This window comes from Heterodontus francisci, chromosome 26 (assembly GCF_036365525.1).
Source record: "Heterodontus francisci isolate sHetFra1 chromosome 26, sHetFra1.hap1, whole genome shotgun sequence".
Lineage (NCBI taxonomy): Eukaryota > Metazoa > Chordata > Chondrichthyes > Heterodontiformes > Heterodontidae > Heterodontus > Heterodontus francisci.
In genome coordinates, this window is record NC_090396.1 from 59,015,447 (window position 1) to 59,033,808 (window position 18,362).

Sequence of the window (18,362 nt, forward strand, 5' to 3'; positions counted from 1 at the left end):
ATGCAAACTCACTGGGAATAATGCCACAATGTGCGCTGAGATGCACAGTGAAGACTCATAAAATCACCCCACTATTACAGGCTTATTTTACAAATCTGTGGCAATAAAAACATTTTATCTTTCCCTGGCAGAACCTCCGTGATAGTGAATAGCGAAGATCAAACTTAGGTTGCAATAACACTGCTATTTCTGCATTGGCCACAGATACCATCCAGTCCTGTTCTGACTCCAGAACACACTAAAGCTGAGATTGTAACTGAAACAAACAAGCTTAAGTATGATGGAACATGTGATTATTTTATCCAGAGGACATAAATTTAAAATAATTGTCACAAAGCCGAAGGTGGAAATGAAGAGAATTACTTAAAAAACCATGGTTAAATACAGATAGTATATTTAAAAATTATATGAAATCAACTTCATATATATTTAAGTAATATTTTTATCATCTTTAATGATTCTTTCCTTCAACTTCCATAATTTTCCATTCAATAAGGTAAAACATGTAAAATAGGTGATTGTGTCAGGTGATAAGAGGCAATGCTATTCCAGCCCTGATAACTTGGAGGAAAGATCTATTGCAGGTCAAATAAAGAATGGCCCAAGCTTCCCAATTTAATCTCATGGTGGCTCTGTCAAATCCTCCTGCCGTGGCTGAGTGATGATGAATATGCATGGTTAGAGACACAAGAAAAGTGTTTATTTTGCAATTCTGAGTTCCAGTTATCTCCAAATCAGCACAGAGAACGTTTATGAAAGTAGGATATCCCAGCTCCAGTAGGAAGTGTACATTGTTACTCTCTCATCTCACTTCAAGGACATATCATTGTCAGGGGTTAGCCTCGACTGCAGAAACTATTGGTGAGAGATCAAGGAGCAATGCACCAACCAAACATAACCTGCTCTTCCCATCCAAAATCCAGCAAATCAGATATATTCACTGGCGTCAGTGGTTGGCACTTCTAAAACATCAAATTTGTATAACTATAGCTATAATCACTGCTGAACAGATCTTTCCTCCAAGCTAACCGGTCTATGTGGAGTCACGTTAAAAAAAGGGGAAATATTTGTTTTTCCCTGAAATTAAGCAACTATGACAGAAATACTGGAGCATTGGCAGAAAGTTAGAGCCAGCAGCCACTGCAGTGCGAGGTGGTTGCCATTCAGCATTGCTGCCAAACCACTAATCCCAGACTACTGTAAAATTTAGAACTTTAAACAACACCATATGCCTATATATTTACAAAGTAAATATATCAACAGACCAAATAATACCATTGTGATTGAGACATCTGTAAACGGACTGTATTTCTAAACTGTGGTGCAAACTTGTTTCTTTCATTCATTCGGCCATCCATTAGCTCCTTCTACTGTCTTCGTGTGGCTACACTGATAGTCAAATTAGGATTGACACCAAGATCAATAGGAACTGATCAAAGCAATGGGAGTGGGGCCTCTTGGAGCTATCCTTCATGATGGACAATTGATCAGATTTGAGTATCCCTTTTCAACAGGTTCCGCTGCAAATGTACACATATGAACACTGGCTGAGGGCTTGGCTGTGATGGCCTCCAGTACTGAACTCCCCATCAGCATGATATACAATTTATTGCATGATGTGGCTGGAACTGTTATCCTATTTATGAGCCTTGCAATAAAACTGCTGTTCTCAGGTGTTTTATGACCTGCTGTAATGAGCTGCTATATCAAGAAAGTTTCTTTCTGTATAACAGCCAATAATGATTTTGCAACACTCAGTTTTTATTGACTTTACATTGAGTCATGGAACTAAATATTCAAGCTAACTCTGTGATTGGCCATTCAGGAGTCACACTAAATTGCAATCCAGCCAATCAAATCAATGAGAAGCACGACTATCGAGGTTCACCCTGAGAGGCAATCAAGCCCAGGTGTAACTGTATTTTTGAAAGGTTAAATAGTTACTACCCCCACCCCCCACCACCAGTTCCTGCAACACCTCCACATAACCAATGCAGTTAATTTAATATTTCATCATTACTGAGAGACTCTTCAATCCATTAGCCATTTTGATTGGCCAATAGACAAGAGGCAGCTCATCTAATGCAGTACATTAACCAAAGTAGTACTAATAGTAATTGTCGATAAAAATGTAGCTCTAGCATCCGGTCCGCTTGGCTGAAAGACGAAGCAAGATGGCAAGGGGCAAATGGCAGCGGATCTGAAAAAGATTTATAAAAGGGAAAAATAAAGGGTTAGCAATGCTGACAAATAAATCTTAACTACAGATTCTTCCACTATACATAAACGGCCCAAATTTGTTTCCATCGGCTTAAAGGGCTTGGATTGTTTACCACTAAAATGTTACCATATGTGGGGTTCATGTTCTGTCCAATTTTGTTACTTCTGCTTGCAGGGCAACTTTGAACTTATAAAATTTGCCTGATCAAAAACCGGACGCCATATGTTGCAATTTCCTCTTTGGGGCATCTGTTAATACTGCCATTAAAATTCCCTGCCGATTTTCCTAGAAGCTGCACAGTTTCTCAAAGCACTGAAACTTCTCAACAACTGACATGCTATTCTCTGATCTGAAGTCACACAAGTCTGTAATTGTATCCATCTGATAGGGGTCGTGTCACACTCTCTAGCCTTCAGTCTATTTCCTATACAATGTCTGGCCACAGTTATCCTTACTTACAGATTTTATTTCACCACATTCGAAAATAAATGACATTATTTTGCAGTAATATTTGACCTAAAATATTTCGTTATGAGATCAACAATAACATTCAAGTGATAAAGGCTATTTAGTTGTAATTTGAAATAATGCAATTGGCCTTTAATTTTTTGACTGCTATTTTTCCATTCCATATTTACTGAAAGTTGAACTACATACAATCTCCCACCATCTTTATCTTTAACCACCTTGCTGCTTCGTTCAGTGAATCTTCTGCTGAGAATAGCATAGATGTGTTTAAATAGCACAGATAGAAACATAAAATCATAGAATGGTTACAGCACAGAAGGAAGTCGTTCTGCCCGTTTGTCCATGCTGGTTCTCTGCAAGGGCAACCCACCTAGGCCCACTCCCCATCCCCTGCCTTTTTCCATGGCCCTGCAATTTTTTTCTCTTCAGATAATTATCTGATTTGCTTTTGAAGGCCTCGACTAAATCTGCCTCCATCACACTCTCAGGCAGTGCATTCCAGATCCTGACCACTCACTGCATAAATACATTTTTCCTCATGTTGCCTTTGGTTCTTTTGCCAATCATCTTAAATTGGCGTTCTCACCTGCCAATGGGAACAGTTTCTCTCTATCTACTCTGTCCAGACCCCTCCTGATTTTGAACTCCTCTATCAAATCACCTCTTAATCTTCTCTTCTCTAAGGAGAACAGCCCAAGCTTCACCAATCTATCCAGGTAACTGAAGTCCCTCATTACTGGAACCATTTTTGTGAATCTTTTCTGCACCCTCTCGAATACCTTTACATCCTTCCTAAAGTGTGGTGCCCAGAATTGGACACAATACTCCAGTTGAGGCCAAACCAGTGTTTTATATGGGTTTATCATAACTTCCTTGCTTTTGTACTCTACGCCCCTACTAAGAAAGCCCAGGATCACGTATGCATTATTAACCACTTTCTCAACCTGCCCTGCCACCTTCAAAGATTTGTGCACATACACCCCCAGATCCCTGTGCTCCTGCACCCCCCTTGAGAATCGGATCCTTTATTTTATATTGCCTCTCCTCGTTCTTCCTACCAAAATGAATCACTTCACATGCATGGCAGGGCAGCTTGGTACCATGGAATGCGCAGCCTGTTCCATGTGAGAACTCCAGGACACTGCTTGTGTCCTAGACAACCACATGTGCAGGAAGTGTCACCAGCTGCAGCAGCTTGGGCTCCAGGTTTGAGAGCTTGAGCAGCAGTGGGCATCACTGCAGTAGATTTGCGAGGCTGAGAGTTTCATGGATATCACATGTATAGGTGTGGTCACCCTACAGCTTTAAGGGTATGCAGGCAGGGAGGGAATGGGTGACCATCAGGCAATCAAGGAGGACCAGGCAGTTGGTGCAGGAGTCCTCTGGGTCCATCTCACTCTCTAATCAGTATTCCGTTCCGAATACTGGTGAGTGATGGCTCCTCTGGGGTGGGCAGTCAAAGCCAAGTCTACGACACCATGGCTAGCTCAGCTGTACAGGGGGCAGCAAGAAGATTGGGAGAACAATAGTGATAAGTAATTTGATAGTTCGGGGAATAGACAGGCGTTTCTGTGGCCACAGACGTAAATCCAGGATGGTGTGTTGCCTCCCCGGTGCCAGGGTCAAGGATGTCACTGAGCGGCTGCAGTGCACTCTGAGGGAGGAGGGTGAACAGCCAGCAGTCATGGTCCATATTGGTATCAACGGCATAGGTAGAAAGAGGGATGAGGTCCTGCAGGCAGATTTTAGGGAGCTAGGAAAGAAACTAGCAAGAAGGACTTCAAGGGTAGCAATCTCTGAATTACTTCTGGTGCCACGCACTGCTGAGTATAGATACATTTAAGGGGCAGCTAGATAAGGACATGAGAAAGAAAGGAATAGAGATATATTAATAGGGTTAGATGACGAGGGGTAGGAGAGGAGGCTCATGTGGACCATAAACACTGACATGGAGCTGTTGGGCCAAATGCCTGTTTCTGTGCATTAAATACTTCATAATAATTTATTTCCTGGTGATGTTTCAATCACTATTTCATGTAATAGAGATTAAAGGGTAGAAATTGGTTATGGCCTGATTTTAGATGTTAAGGTAAGGGGCAGGAGGTTTAGAGGGGATTTGTGGAAATTTTTTTTCACCCAGGGGGTGGTTGGAATCTGTACCACACTGCCTGAAGGGGTAGTAGAGGCAGGAACCCACACAACATTCAACAAGTTTTTAGATGAGCACTTAAAAAGCCATAGCATACAAGGCTATGGGCCAAGTGCTAGAAAATAGGATTAGAATAGATAGGTGCTTGATGGCCGGCACAGACACAATGGGACGAAGGGCCTATTTCTGTGCTGTATAACTCTATGACTCTATGACTGTGATGGTACAATATGGATGCATTCTTATATTTAATTTTTAAAAAATTTTTGGGTAGTACTATGTATTAAATAGCATCCTTTCCATTCTAGGGCTTTTGTTGTAATACAGTTCAGGCTCATGGGATGAGAGTCTCCTCTCTCTCTCTCTCTCTCTCTGCTGGCTACACAGGTTTTGGTTTCAAAGCAAACTTGGAGTGTGTTAATCGATTGCGAAGGCCTGAACAGACTCTGAAGTGAAACAGGGTGAGACTTTCTCCTGCACATTATTCCAGTATCAGGATTGGGCCCGTCACTTGGTTAAGGCTGCATTTACACAATACTGCAGCATTATTGACTAAGAAATGGAGCATTGGAAGGGCCATTTGGTAGCATGTGTGCTACTGCTTAATTCTAATCAAAAATATTTGGGAAAAAAAGCCTCAAAAGGATTATTTGTCATGTTTAGTCAAGGTTTTTTTTTAAAATTTGTTCTGAGAATCTGAATAATATCTAGTGTTGCAGTGTCAAAGATATCAAGAGGTATGGGGATAGTGTGGGAAAATGGCATTGAGGTAGAAGATCAGCCATGATCTAGTTGAATGGCGGAGCAGGCTCAAGGGGCTGAATTGACTACTACTGCTCCTATTTCCTATGTTGCCAGCACTGGAATTTATTGGCCATCACTAGTTGCCTTGAGAAGGTGATGGATCTTCTCCTGAACAACTTGTGGTGAAGGTGCTTCCATAATGATGTTAGATAGGGAGTTCCAGTATTTTGATCCAACTGTGATGAAGCAATGACAACTTCAAATATCGCAATCTTAAATAAATGCCTATAAGGCTTAACAGCTTCAGAAAAGTAAGTAAACGGTGATAGTGCTAAAGATTTTAATTTTGTATCGTGAGACCTTCTCACAATCTACAGCAGAGCAGTGAGTGAGTTAAAGGGGTTAGCGGTGAACTTCCTTGACCTGAATAGGAAAAGCCTGTATGGTAAGCAGTTCACTGCCGGACACTTAAGACACAAGGTTACATGTTTACAATATTTTGCCTGGCAGGACTTGAGCACGTTTTCTAAAGTTGTTTTTCTAACTGACTGAAGCAGGAAGTTTAGAACAGGATGCTGCATGCATGCTTTGCAATGTTTAACAGCTCATACACTTGGCTTTCCTTTTTCTCCCACAATATACTTTCCACTAACTATGTTAAAACTGCCGCTTCATCTGCAATATCCTGCAAGGCAACAACATTGGGATTTGTTGGTTTATAGAGTTGATGATCAGATAAGCACATCAGAAAGTGTTTGTTGTTTGTACACGCCTGAACTTTTTGCTTTATGTGCAAGTCATAATAAGATGTCAAAGTTGTGGTTCATCACTTACTATTGTAGAAATAAAAATACCATTGAAAATGCTGATTGTTCTTATGTAAAAGCAGAAAATACCAGTAATGCGCAATGAGCTTGATACCTGCGTGAACAATCCCAAGAACATTGGCTGTCTTCCTCTTTCAAATTTTTGTCATTTTTATTATCCTTGAATTTTCCTCACCAAAAGATCAACTAATTGCTATGTTTGACTCTATACGATTTGCCTTAATAAGGGTATGCATTTCCATCAAACAGATGTTACAGACAGGGCAGAGATGATAGGAATAGTTCCCCCTTTTTTCACTTCTCGACTAACCAAACACAATGTTTCTTTAAGAAAAGGAGTTTCTTGTTTTAATTATCAAGAACAGACAAATGACAGATTTTCTCGTAAGTTTAAAAGAAAAATAAATGTTTATTATACAACAACCAAAATGTACGCAACAACACCCAGTCTCACACTCATATAGATACACATTCACTCAAGAAAAGATAGAGATTGTAAAGATAACATGTGTTAGGTCTGATGATTTGTAAAGAGTTCTCTGTTAAATTTACTTTTCCCCGGGGTGAAGACTTGAAATGGGGTAGGCCTGTAATCTTTTCCTTTGTTCACTGAAGAAAGACTTGGGAGGTTCGGAAAGATGGATGTGCTGTTGCAGACTACTCTTGTTATATTCCAGCCAAAGGTCAATGGTGAAGTCCTGGTATGATTTCTCAGGTCAGGGGTTCAAGTTCCAGTCTCTGCTTATGTGTAGTTCAAAGCAAGTAATCTTAGACAGGGTCCTTTCTCTTCAATGGCATAGATGGATCTCCTTTGTCTGCCCAGAATAGACCATTATTAAAGCTCCTTATCAGAAACCTAGGGCTGAATTGTATGAGCCCTCCAGCGTTGGGGGCCATGGTGGGAGGGCACAGAAAATTCTTCCATGACCTCCAACGCAGAGAAGGCCTCACCGTATTTTACCGGCCTGGCGAGGCCTCGGTACGGTCCCCCCACCACTCAGCGGCGAGGTCTTCATTTTAATATTACAATTAAGTTTAAAAGATGCAAATTAACTTACCTTGTTCCAGTGGCCGTCCCATGTCAATATTCCGGCTGCCAGCCATAACTCGCGCACCTTTGGAACTCCATTCGGAGTTCTGAGGCGTGACACTGGTGGGGAGGGGGGAAGCAATGAGACTATCAGTGCCTGGGGGGGAGCAGGAAAAACATTTCGTATTGGCTGAGGGGATGGTGGGAAGGGGTTGAAGGGCAAATGTTACAAGGTTAGGGATGAAGTTTGGGTTGGGAATAAAGTTCAGGATATAGGCCCAAAAAACATTTGTTGGGGGGGGAATGGCCTCCAGCATTTGTTTAAATTTTTAAAAACAATACACCATAATATAACTTTAAAAATTAAAATTTCGTCGAACGGCTTAAAGCCCTTTAAAAATGGCGCTGGTGCCTACGCAGTGGCGCCGAACGCCATTTCCGGGGACGGAGCGGCTGCCCCCTCTATGTCATCGGGGCTGGCCACTCCATTTAAATGAGCCCCCACGCAAAATATCATGGGGGCTCAGCGACGCCTGAAGACCACCAAGATCAGGGTGCGCCACCGCGATTTGCAGCGCGCTCATAAATTTCAGCCACTAATTTCTGTCACGTGACCATAGCTTCTCTTACCATTGTCCCAAATGGCGAGGTCTTCATTTTAATATTACAATTAAGTTTAAAAGATGCAAATTAACTTACCTTGTTCCAGTGGCCATCCCATGCCAGCCTCACAGCTCCAGGGACCCGGGTTCGATTCCGGGTACTGCCTGTGTGGAGTTTGCAAGTTCTCCCTGTGTCTGCGTGGGTTTTCTCCGGGTGCTCCGGTTTCCTCCCACAAGCCAAAAGACTTGCAGGTTGACAGGTAAATTGGCCGTTATAAATTGTCACTAGTATAGGTAGGTGGTAGGGCAATATAGGGACAGGTGGGGATGTTTGGTAGGAATATAGGATTAGTATAAATGGGTGGTTGATGTTCGGCACAGACTCGGTGGGCCGAAGGGCCTGTTTCAGTGCTGTATCTCTAATCTAATCTAATCTAAATATTCCGGCCGCCAGCCATAACTCGCGCACCTTTGGAAGGTGCGGCCATTGTTAGACAATGGAGTCAGGGTGCTATTCATCCTCATTTCACCTCGATACTGTAAGGCTTTTCACATCCATTCTGTGGAATTTGAGTTTGGAGTCAAACGTCTGCAACAGTATTGTTAACCCCATCAATTAGAGAGAAGCAGCCATCTCCACAAAAAAAGTTGTTTGCATTTTTATGATTTTTCAGGGATGTGTCCAGAAAGCTAATTTGTATTTTAATGACTTCTCCTAGACATGAAAATTAGCTCAGGGCTCTTATGCACTGGCAGGAAAGGAAAGGTCACCTGACCTCTTACTCTATTTTGTTTTGCAAGAAGTGTGTCCGTTTCAGGTTTACTTCACAAGTTTATTTTATAGTTTATAAGTTCAGATTGCGTGGGCATGACAGCACTGATGACTGAGTTCACCTTTTAATCCCGTCCCACCAGTTTTTCGGCATTTTCATAAGTTTAAATTTTTTAAACTCTGATAGTCAATGTCTCTTCTTCATCTTTGATTGATTTTCTAACTCAACATCCACTTGTTACCTCTTTTGGGTGTATAAGTCAGCTGGTCTCTACTCCTGGAATCCATAACGCAGGTCATTCCACATCACTGTACAGCCTTCAAAACCCAAACACTTTCAAAAGCCAACATGTTCACCTGGTGCTTTCACTGGTATAATCCCCTAGGTGTAGTTTAAGAATTATAGTTCCATCCTTTAGGTGCATAATTAGTAACACTGATTCACTGTTGAAAAGAAATCAGCAAACCAGATTCTGAAGTACAGCCAGTGTAATTTTCTAACTTTAAGAATGGAGAAAGATGTATAGTGAGGTTAGAGGGGACAGAGCTCTTCCTGTTCAAGCTAATTGTCTCATTAAAATCCCAGACCTCTAAGCCTGAAAACTACTGTTGCTAATATTAGCAGCTAAATACTTAACATTAAGAGGCATTCATCCACTTAGCTGGTTACTTCATAAAATTGTGAAAAATGATTTAATTGTTTGCAAGAGCAGGTCGTGTCATAATTCAGTGCAATTACAAAGAGAGTGTGCTGCAATAATAATATAATGGATATGAAAGCAACAGAATAAAATGAGAAATTAGTGTTTATGCAACTAAATCAAAAATCCAAGAAGATTGCACATTTCTTTCCCTTTGTTAGGCTGAGCTGAGACTTCAGAAATGCCTTTGTGAATATTTTTCTATTTTTATTCCCTAATAGCTAACTTGAAAAGTTCAAAAGGATTCATGTAATTGTATATATTGCATGGCATTAAACTGGTCAATAGTCTGAAGGTCATCAAATCTCTCTCCACAAATGCAGGTTGACCTGCTGAGTGTTTTAGCATTTTCTGTTTTTTTCCCCGAAACTTGTGTGTGTGTTCTTCCATATGTAAAATGAATTCATTTTGGGCTGTCCAATAATTTTTATAATGTAAACTAGGTGCTTGAGGAATGTCTCTTTAACATAGATGTCCATTCTTTAAAAATTTGCTACTGTATCTTGTAATGTGACAGTTTTACTCATCAGACTTATCAAGATTTTCAGCAGCAGCAAAGCACACATCACAACACAAGTCACCTGTGTAGGTTATAGACTTGGTAAAAGGAAACAACACTAACTCATCCCCTTCTCCATTGTACACATAACCTGTTCATTAGTTTGCTACTGTATTTGCAATTTTTTTTTAAGACTCTGATGACATTCACTAAGGGCTGGGTTTTCCCTCCGAGGGTAGGAATCAGAAGTCAGGACTGTTTCTGGGTCCCAAACCCACACCCGAGAGGAAAACATTCGCTCACCTGTGATTTTTCCCAGAATGGCCAAGTAATGGACAGAGGGCGGCTTCACCGTCCAATTAAAGACAGCGGGCAGGCTCTTGAAGCTGAAGGGCCAATCAGAGGCCTTTCAGCTTGAAAGCAGCAGCAGGCTGCAATGGAATCTAAGCGAGAGAGAGGGCACTTGAAGATGGAGTCCCCACTCTCCAACTTCTTTAAATCTTTAATAAAAAATAGATTCAGCAGCCAGGCCACCACATTGTGGGGTTGGGGGGGACCCCCCCTACAGAGTGGCTTGTGGTTGCTTCTGCAACCAGGCAGGCAGGGCCTCCAAGCCTGCCTGAAGTGCTGGCACCCCTAGCCGGCCACCAAGTGCCCGCCTCCAGGCGCCTAAACTGATCCCTGCCACCTGTGGGAACCTGGAGGCTGACTGCAAAATTCCAGTCGGCCTCCTTAAATTGGCCTCAATTAGGCTCTTAATGAACCCGATTGCTCACCTGCCATATGCAGATGCGTAGACCTGCTGAACCCCAATCTCACCTTCGCAAAAATGGCCCAGAGGCGGGATGGAGCCTGGGAACTGGCACGCTGACTGGTGGGGCTATATTTAGTTCCCTTCCACCGCCAATCCTGGGCCCAGCAGTGGCTGAAAATCCAGCCCCAAGTGTGTCTTCTGTGGTGCATTTCACATAGTTTTATACAGCACAGCCATACTGTGAAAAGCAATATTGGAAATATCTATGTGCTATCTTAAGACATTAGGGATAAGCTGGACAACTGAATGGATGACAATATTGGGCAACCCATCAGTATAACAAGGAAGTGCATGGTGACCAATTATTTATATTTGACAAATCAGATTACACTATTAAAGGTGTGACTGAACATCTTGGTGCAGGAAGTATGGGGTGTGCAAGATAGATCTTTCAAACTGTTAAATCATTTAACAACACAGCACCTTGCACTAATACAGTGCATAAAAAATAATAATATGCTGAAAGACACTTCATGGGGAGTAGGAGGGGTGAAACCAAAGACTAAGCAGGAGCTGGTAAATTTACAAAAGGCAACCAAGAAGATGGTTAAGGTTTTTTTTGGATGCTTATGAAAGGGGCAGAGATATTGCAGCCCGGAGGAGTTTGGGAAATTAATTCTGGAGAACAGAGATGTAGTGACTGAAGGATCTGCTGCCTATTGTGGAGTGGAAGAAGGGAGGATGCACAGAAGGCATCGGTTGCAAGACCAGAGGGTGCAAATTGGCAATTAGGTGTGGAGGGGATCGCAGAGATGGGGCCATGGATAAGAGCATTGTAAATGAGATTTGTAAATGAGAATGAAGATTTCACAATTAGTGAGTGGTATGGGGAGCCAGTTGAGGTCAGGTAGTGGTAGGTAAGTGTACGATTTAATATGTGGGCAACAGAATACTGCACAAGATGTAGTTTCTGTAAGGCTAAGCTTAGGGGGAAAGCATTGGAAAAGTCAAATCTGGAAGTTTTGAAAACTTAGATGAGGATTTCAGCAGCAATGGGGCAAGGCAGGAAACATTGCTGAGGTTGAAATAAGTGATCTTTGTGATAGGATTGAGATTTGAAATGTAGCTCAGGGTCAAACCAAGCTTGCACATGATTACATTCTATCTGGGTAAGCAACCAGGAAGAGGAATTGAATAGGGGGCAAAGGTATGACATTTCTACAAGGAGCCAAACAGGATAGCTACAAATATTCAAAATTGATGTCCAAAATGTTCTAGCTAATTCATGACTTGATGTCAGACAGGCAGTCAAACAGTATAGCAACATTCTTAGAGTTGATGGTAATTGGAAAGTAAAGGTTTGTATTATTGGTGTACACATTGTGCTTACTGTCACTGAGAGGCACTATAGATGAGGAATATTCTCTTAAACCTTTCCTTTATTTTCTGATGATGCAGCTCCAGCCACACTCAAGAAGCTCAACACCATCCAAGAGAAAGCAGCCCACTTGCTCGGCACCCTATCCACCACCTTAATCATTCACTCCCTCCATCACTGGCAGCAATGTGTACCACCTACGAGATGCACTGCAACTCGCCAAGGCTCCTTCAACAGCACCTTCCAAACCTACCACTTCTACTACCTAGAAGGACAAGGGCAGCAGACACATGGAAAGACAACCACCTGCATGTTCCACTCCAAGTCACACACCATCCTGACTTGGAACTATATCACCATCCTTCTCTGTCACTGGATCAAAATCCTGAAACTCCCTGTCCAACAGCACTCTGGGTGTATCTACACCATGTGGACAGCAGCAGTTCAAGAAGGTGGTTCATCACCACCTGCTCCAGGGCAAATCTCAACAGATGTTCTCTTAACCTTTGCTGTTCTAATAAAAAGAATGCAGTTTCTCTAATCTTTCATCATAAGTAAAGCCTCTCATCCATGGTATAATTTTAGTAAATCACATCTGCACCCTCTCCATAGCCTTGGCATCCTTCCTAAAGTCGGCTGCCAAACTGCAGTCTAGCCAATGATTTGCATTTATCATGAAAGATCAGTTCTTCAAATTGTCGTGTAAGATGGATATTTTCAATTGGTACTTCAAGCTGTCATGCAAGATGGATCCCTTAAATTGTCATGTCAGAAAGACCCTTCAAATTATTGTGTCAGCTAGATCATGTCAGTTGAATAAAAACAGACTTACATTCTAAAAGAGTGATTAATTAACCAGTCGAGAGAAGGTGCCTTGGCACTGGGATAGCATACCCAAGCAGTTTTCATTTACTTGATGTGAGCAAATAGAGCCAGAACCAAGCTTTGGCTTGCAATATGATCTTCAATTCAATTGAACTGTCAGAACACATTAAAAACTGGCAGAATTGGGTTTTAGCAATATGGCAAGTTACTAAGTGTTCTAGTAATGAATGACACCTCCTGAATCCTGGATAGCGTTATAACCACACTGTTTCTAGTTGGATTACAGTGGTTAAATTAGCTTGATTTTCTCATGCTGGTCTCAACATTTGAAGACTTGCACAGCAAATTACATTAGATATCAGGTAGAACATTTTGTAGTCTACCAGCGTCTCATAGCTCAATGTTAAAAAGACGATAGTGGGTTTTCTGTTTATATTAAACAATCTTATAATCAACAGAGTACTTGGAGCTAGGATTGCACAACTCCTGTACATATGAACACAACTTAAGAGGTTCATAACTGCTATAATTTATCCCATGTTTTCTGTAATTCATCTTGAAACTTGTCAGTTACGTTTGTTCTTTGCCTCTATTTGTCAAAAGCAGTCAATGAATATCAGTGTGAATTGAATGTGCAATTTATTGACAAGACAGATAAAATTCTTCACTTTACAATGCAGGTAAAGGTATTATTAAAACACTAAGAGTAAGGTATTTTGTATATATTGGATAATAGGCAGGTGATGGGACATAATCTATAGCTATCACACACAAATAGAATAACATTATCTAACAGCTCCTCATTTAGACTGACTTCATAGCTCACTCTGGAACGGCAGACCATATAACAAGAAAATTGGAGCACCCCAATGGCTCAGTGGATAAGTGCATTGCCTGATAGGGTACTGAGTCATACAGAACAGGAAGTTTCCAAGTCATTTTCCTGGTCTGACCTCAGATAGCAGTGTTGCTACAACTGGTGTCAGTAGTCCAATATGTTGAGTGCCAATGTCAGCCTTGTTCCTGATTGCTGTCCAGTGAGTCCCTTATTGGAAAAAACACAAATGTAGTTGTTGAGTGAGCAGAGGATTGGAATTGAATGCAATTTCCCCTTTTTGTTCCTTCCCCATAAATATGTGTGCAATTGAATAAATCTGGGGACACCCATTATCTAGGCACAAATTTGTTACCAGGTTGTGAGGGGTTACAGTAATGAAGAGAGATTTGAGAAGTTAGGTCTCCTTTCCTTGGAGATGAAAAGTTTAAGGGGGGGAATCACCTGATAGGGATCTACACAATTATGAAGGATTATAAAGATAACTGACTGGCAATAGTAAAGAGAGAGCCCAAATATAAGAGGATCACATAAGGAATTAAAGCGGAGATGAGAAAATGCTTTGCACTGTGGATGGTTACAAAGTGTAATTCTCTGTCATAAAATAGTGTTGAAGCAGAGTCCATAAATAATTCTAAAAAGGAATTAGGCAGCTTGAAAAAAAAAAGAATGTTGAAGGTATGGGGAATGAGTGGGAGAATGAGCTTTGACTAGTTGGTTTATGTGGAGGAAAGCACTGGCACTGATTTGATGGGCCAACAGATCTGTGCGGTAACATTCTGTGGTTCTATTAAAAATAGCAACTTACCAGAAGCATCTTGTAGTGTCACCACCCATGGACCTGTCCTTCAAAATATGGGATCATTTTCAGAAAAATAGGAGAGCTAACTGATGAATAAAATATTCTAAAAAAGGACTCTTGTACCATTAATTCCTTCATCCATGAGAAAGAACTTTGTGACTCATTTATCCCTTCAACCCATGTAAGTTATATGTGCAACTCTCAGGAAACAACAACTGTAATCCATTGTTATTCATTCAGTATCCTATGTAGATTATGTTGCAATGAACGGTCACATCAGAGGCAGTGGACATACAATAATGGATCTTCCAGCTCTCAACACATATATTGTGGTCTCCTTCCCCGTAGAAATTTGCACTCAATCCCACCGTCAAACACAAATATTTTCTTCCAGGTTGACAACTTTCCAATAATCGTACTTTATCAACCTTGCATTTCCAAATGAGTAATGCTCCAACACAACTCACAGCTGAGATTCCCATTCAAATGGTGTGCCAAAAATCAACAGCTAAATTGGCGGATATAGCATACATAGTTTATAGAATGGCCAAAACCTAGAGGTTGCATAACACAGCGTCTGGTAATAACAGATAACCCAAAATATTAAATTGTTGCCAAAGGTCAGAACATCTAAGAATGCTTAGCCCTGTCTTGGTATTATGCTTAAAAAATAGAGAAATGCATGAACACTTCATTAGATTGTGTATAGTGAATACTTATTGCCTTGCTATTTTAGGCTGAGCACTGCATATCCTAGTGACAATGGGACAACTTTAGATTAATTAAAGATAAAGTCCTTCAAAGTGGTGAGTCTTTGGAACTCTCTTCCTCAAATGCTGGTGGAAGCAGCGTCTTTGAATATTTTTAAGGTTGAGGTAGATGCATTCGTAATAAGCAAGGGGTGAAAGGTTATCGGGGTTAGGTGGGGATGTGGAGTTGAGGTGACAATCAGATCATCCATGATCTTGTTGAATGGCAGAGCAGGCTCGAGGGGCCAAGTGGCCTACTCCTGCTCCTAATTTGTAAGTTTGTATGTAAGAGCAATCATTGTTCTTCTGCATGCTTACTCTAACACAGTGCCTTGACCTGAACCAGAACCATCCTCCCACAACATTCATGAAAACTCCAGAACAGGTGTGCCAAGTGACCTCTAACCAGTTCCAGCCCTTTTCCTCTGCTGCTAGTTGTTTAGATGCTTTTTTTCACACAGAGCTAAAGGAAGCGGCTTTAGGTCTTAAATGTTGTGGGGTTTGACACAAAGAGAAGCACCTGGGAAGGAGCGGCACTTTTGTAAAGAGGAAGAAAACAGGATCTAATTCATAAACACCATCCTGTGAGCGGTGGAACCTTGCCAGGATCTTCCAGCCTCATTCGTCATCTATTCCTACTAATGGCTCTGAGAAAATTCATTTACAGAACGTGCGACTGACTCAAAGATATGCCACAAAATGCTTTGAAGCCAAGGAGAATGGAAGTCAATTTCATCAATGTGGATATGGGAATATTCATTGACTGAATACCAAGAAATGAGAATTGGTTTTAGCTTCTGATAGTTGTAATAATGCTTAATAGATCAATAAAACACTAGTGTATTACAATACATCAGAGATGAGTAATGCCAACTGGTCTCACATCTCGGACTGTTATGCAAGTTGAAGATCTTAAGTATTACAGAGAATTGCATACAATTTACAGTTCAGATACTGGTCATTTAGCTCCACATGAGCATCCTCCCACCCTTCTTCATCTCACTTTATCAACATATCCTTCTATTCCTTTCTCCCTTATGTACTTATCTAGTTCCCCCTTAACTGCATCTATGCTGTACTAGGAGACTAACAGCATTATTGTTAAAAGCTTTGCAGATTCTATAAGTAACATCACCAGTTCTTTACTATGTATGCATCATGATAGACCATGATCACCTCAATGTGTTTTTAATTCTTATGCTTAAGGTAACAAAAATCAGTGCTGGCTAATGGATCATTTTTAGCTCCCACTGGAGTACTTCCAATATGATCTTGTGCACAGTTGCATGTCCCCTCTATTCAACAGCCTGCTTTAAACCATAGGCTCATAAGATGGCTGGTATGAGTTTTTCCATTTCCAATGGAAGCCATCCTATGGCATCTGTGAACGAGTGATGAACTGGTGATGTTACTGCTGTCATAGCCCAATTTGTGCCAAATTGTCAGGAGCTGTCTATTATGAGCATCAGATCACCAGGAACTGAGAGAGACAGCGTGGTCTCTCATTTCAGGGAGGTCCGTGAACCCAGCTAAAAGAGGCGAGAGACTTTCTTCCTGGCTGGATTCAAACTCATGTCCTAGAGGTGAAAGAATAGTGTGTTGTGCCATTCAACTCCCTCAGTGGCCTTTTCATAAGTTATTTTCTGAGTGTTGACAAAATAATATTACATCACAAAATTAGTCTGTTACATGGATGAAGAATCTACAGGTTTTGTCTTTCTATTTCATTATCTTTGAGAAGTAGATATATGGCACCAAATGCTTAATACACCAGGATTAGCATTTTTTTTAACATTTATTTTGACACTTGGAGGGAAGAGAACTATTTTGTGGTTTCACCAGCCCGATAACGCTGCTGGCAGAGTGTCAAACTCCTGACCAAGAACTTAGCTTCTGCTGATGTCTGTCATTCAGTGTGTTTGGCCACTTCTTCTGTCAGCCATTGCTATTAGAATCATAGAACACAGGAGACCATTCGGCCCATCTTGCCTGTGCCAGCTCTTTGAAAAAACTATCCACATTAGTTGAACTCCCCTGCTCTTTACCCATTGCCCTGCAATTATCTTTCCCTTCTGGTATTTATCCAATTCCCTTTTGAAAGTTACTATTGAATCTGCTTCCACCATCCCTTCAGGCAATACATTGCAGATCACAACAACTCGCTGCTTGAAAAAAAAAATCATCTCACCTCTGGTTCTTTTGCCTTAAATCTACATCCTCTGGCTATTGACCCCCACCACCCCCAGCACTTCCCACCCCCGACCAATGGAAACAATTTCTCACCATTTACTCTATCAATATCCCGATTAATTTTGAACACTACTATTAAACCTCCACTTAACTTTCTCTCGTCTTGCCACACAACTGAAGTCCCCAATCCCTGCTACCATTATAGTAAATGTCTTCTGAACCTCTTCAAGGCCTTGACATTCTTCCTAAAGTGAGATACCCAGAATTGGACAGAATACACTAGCTGAGGTCTAGCCAGTGACTTATAAAGGTTTAGAATAACTTCCCTGTTTTTGTACTCTTATGCTTCCCTAAAGCCATATATCCCATATGCATTTTTAGCAGCCTTCTCAACTGTCCTGCCACCTTCAAAGATTTGTATATGTATAACTCCAGGCCTGCACCCCTTTAAAATTGTACCATTTCATGCTCTTGTGTGGAGAAATAATTATCAAGCTCATGAATGGGATCAGTAATCACAGAAGGATGCAGAATCTCGAATCTTACTTATTACAGTTAGCGTTGACATAATGTAGTCAGAGGTCTTCTTTGGCCTCCTTGTCTCGAGAGAGAATGGGTAAGCATCTGGAGGTGATCAGTGGATTGTGAAGCAGTGCCTGGAGTGGCTATGAAGGCCAATTCTAGAGTGACAGACTCTTCCACAGGTGCTACAGATAAAATTGGTTGTCGGGGCTGTTACACAGTTGGCTCTCCCCTTGCGCTTCTGTCTTTTTTCCTTCCCAACTGCTAAGTCTCTTCGACTCGCCACACTTTAGC

At 41.3% G+C, this 18,362-nt stretch overlaps 1 protein-coding gene across 1 annotated transcript in view; it reads right to left on the bottom strand.

Annotated features, from left to right (window-relative positions):
• Nucleotides 1-451: 451 nt before the first annotated feature.
• The window catches only part of map2k6 (mitogen-activated protein kinase kinase 6), a 193,665-nt gene continuing 175,754 nt past the window's right edge, over nucleotides 452-18,362 (bottom strand). Inside the window, exon 12 of the mRNA XM_068058336.1 lies at nucleotides 452-2,200. Coding sequence (XP_067914437.1) covers nucleotides 2,138-2,200 — 63 coding nt within the window. The 3' untranslated portion in view covers nucleotides 452-2,137. The remainder of the gene's footprint in view (nucleotides 2,201-18,362) is intronic.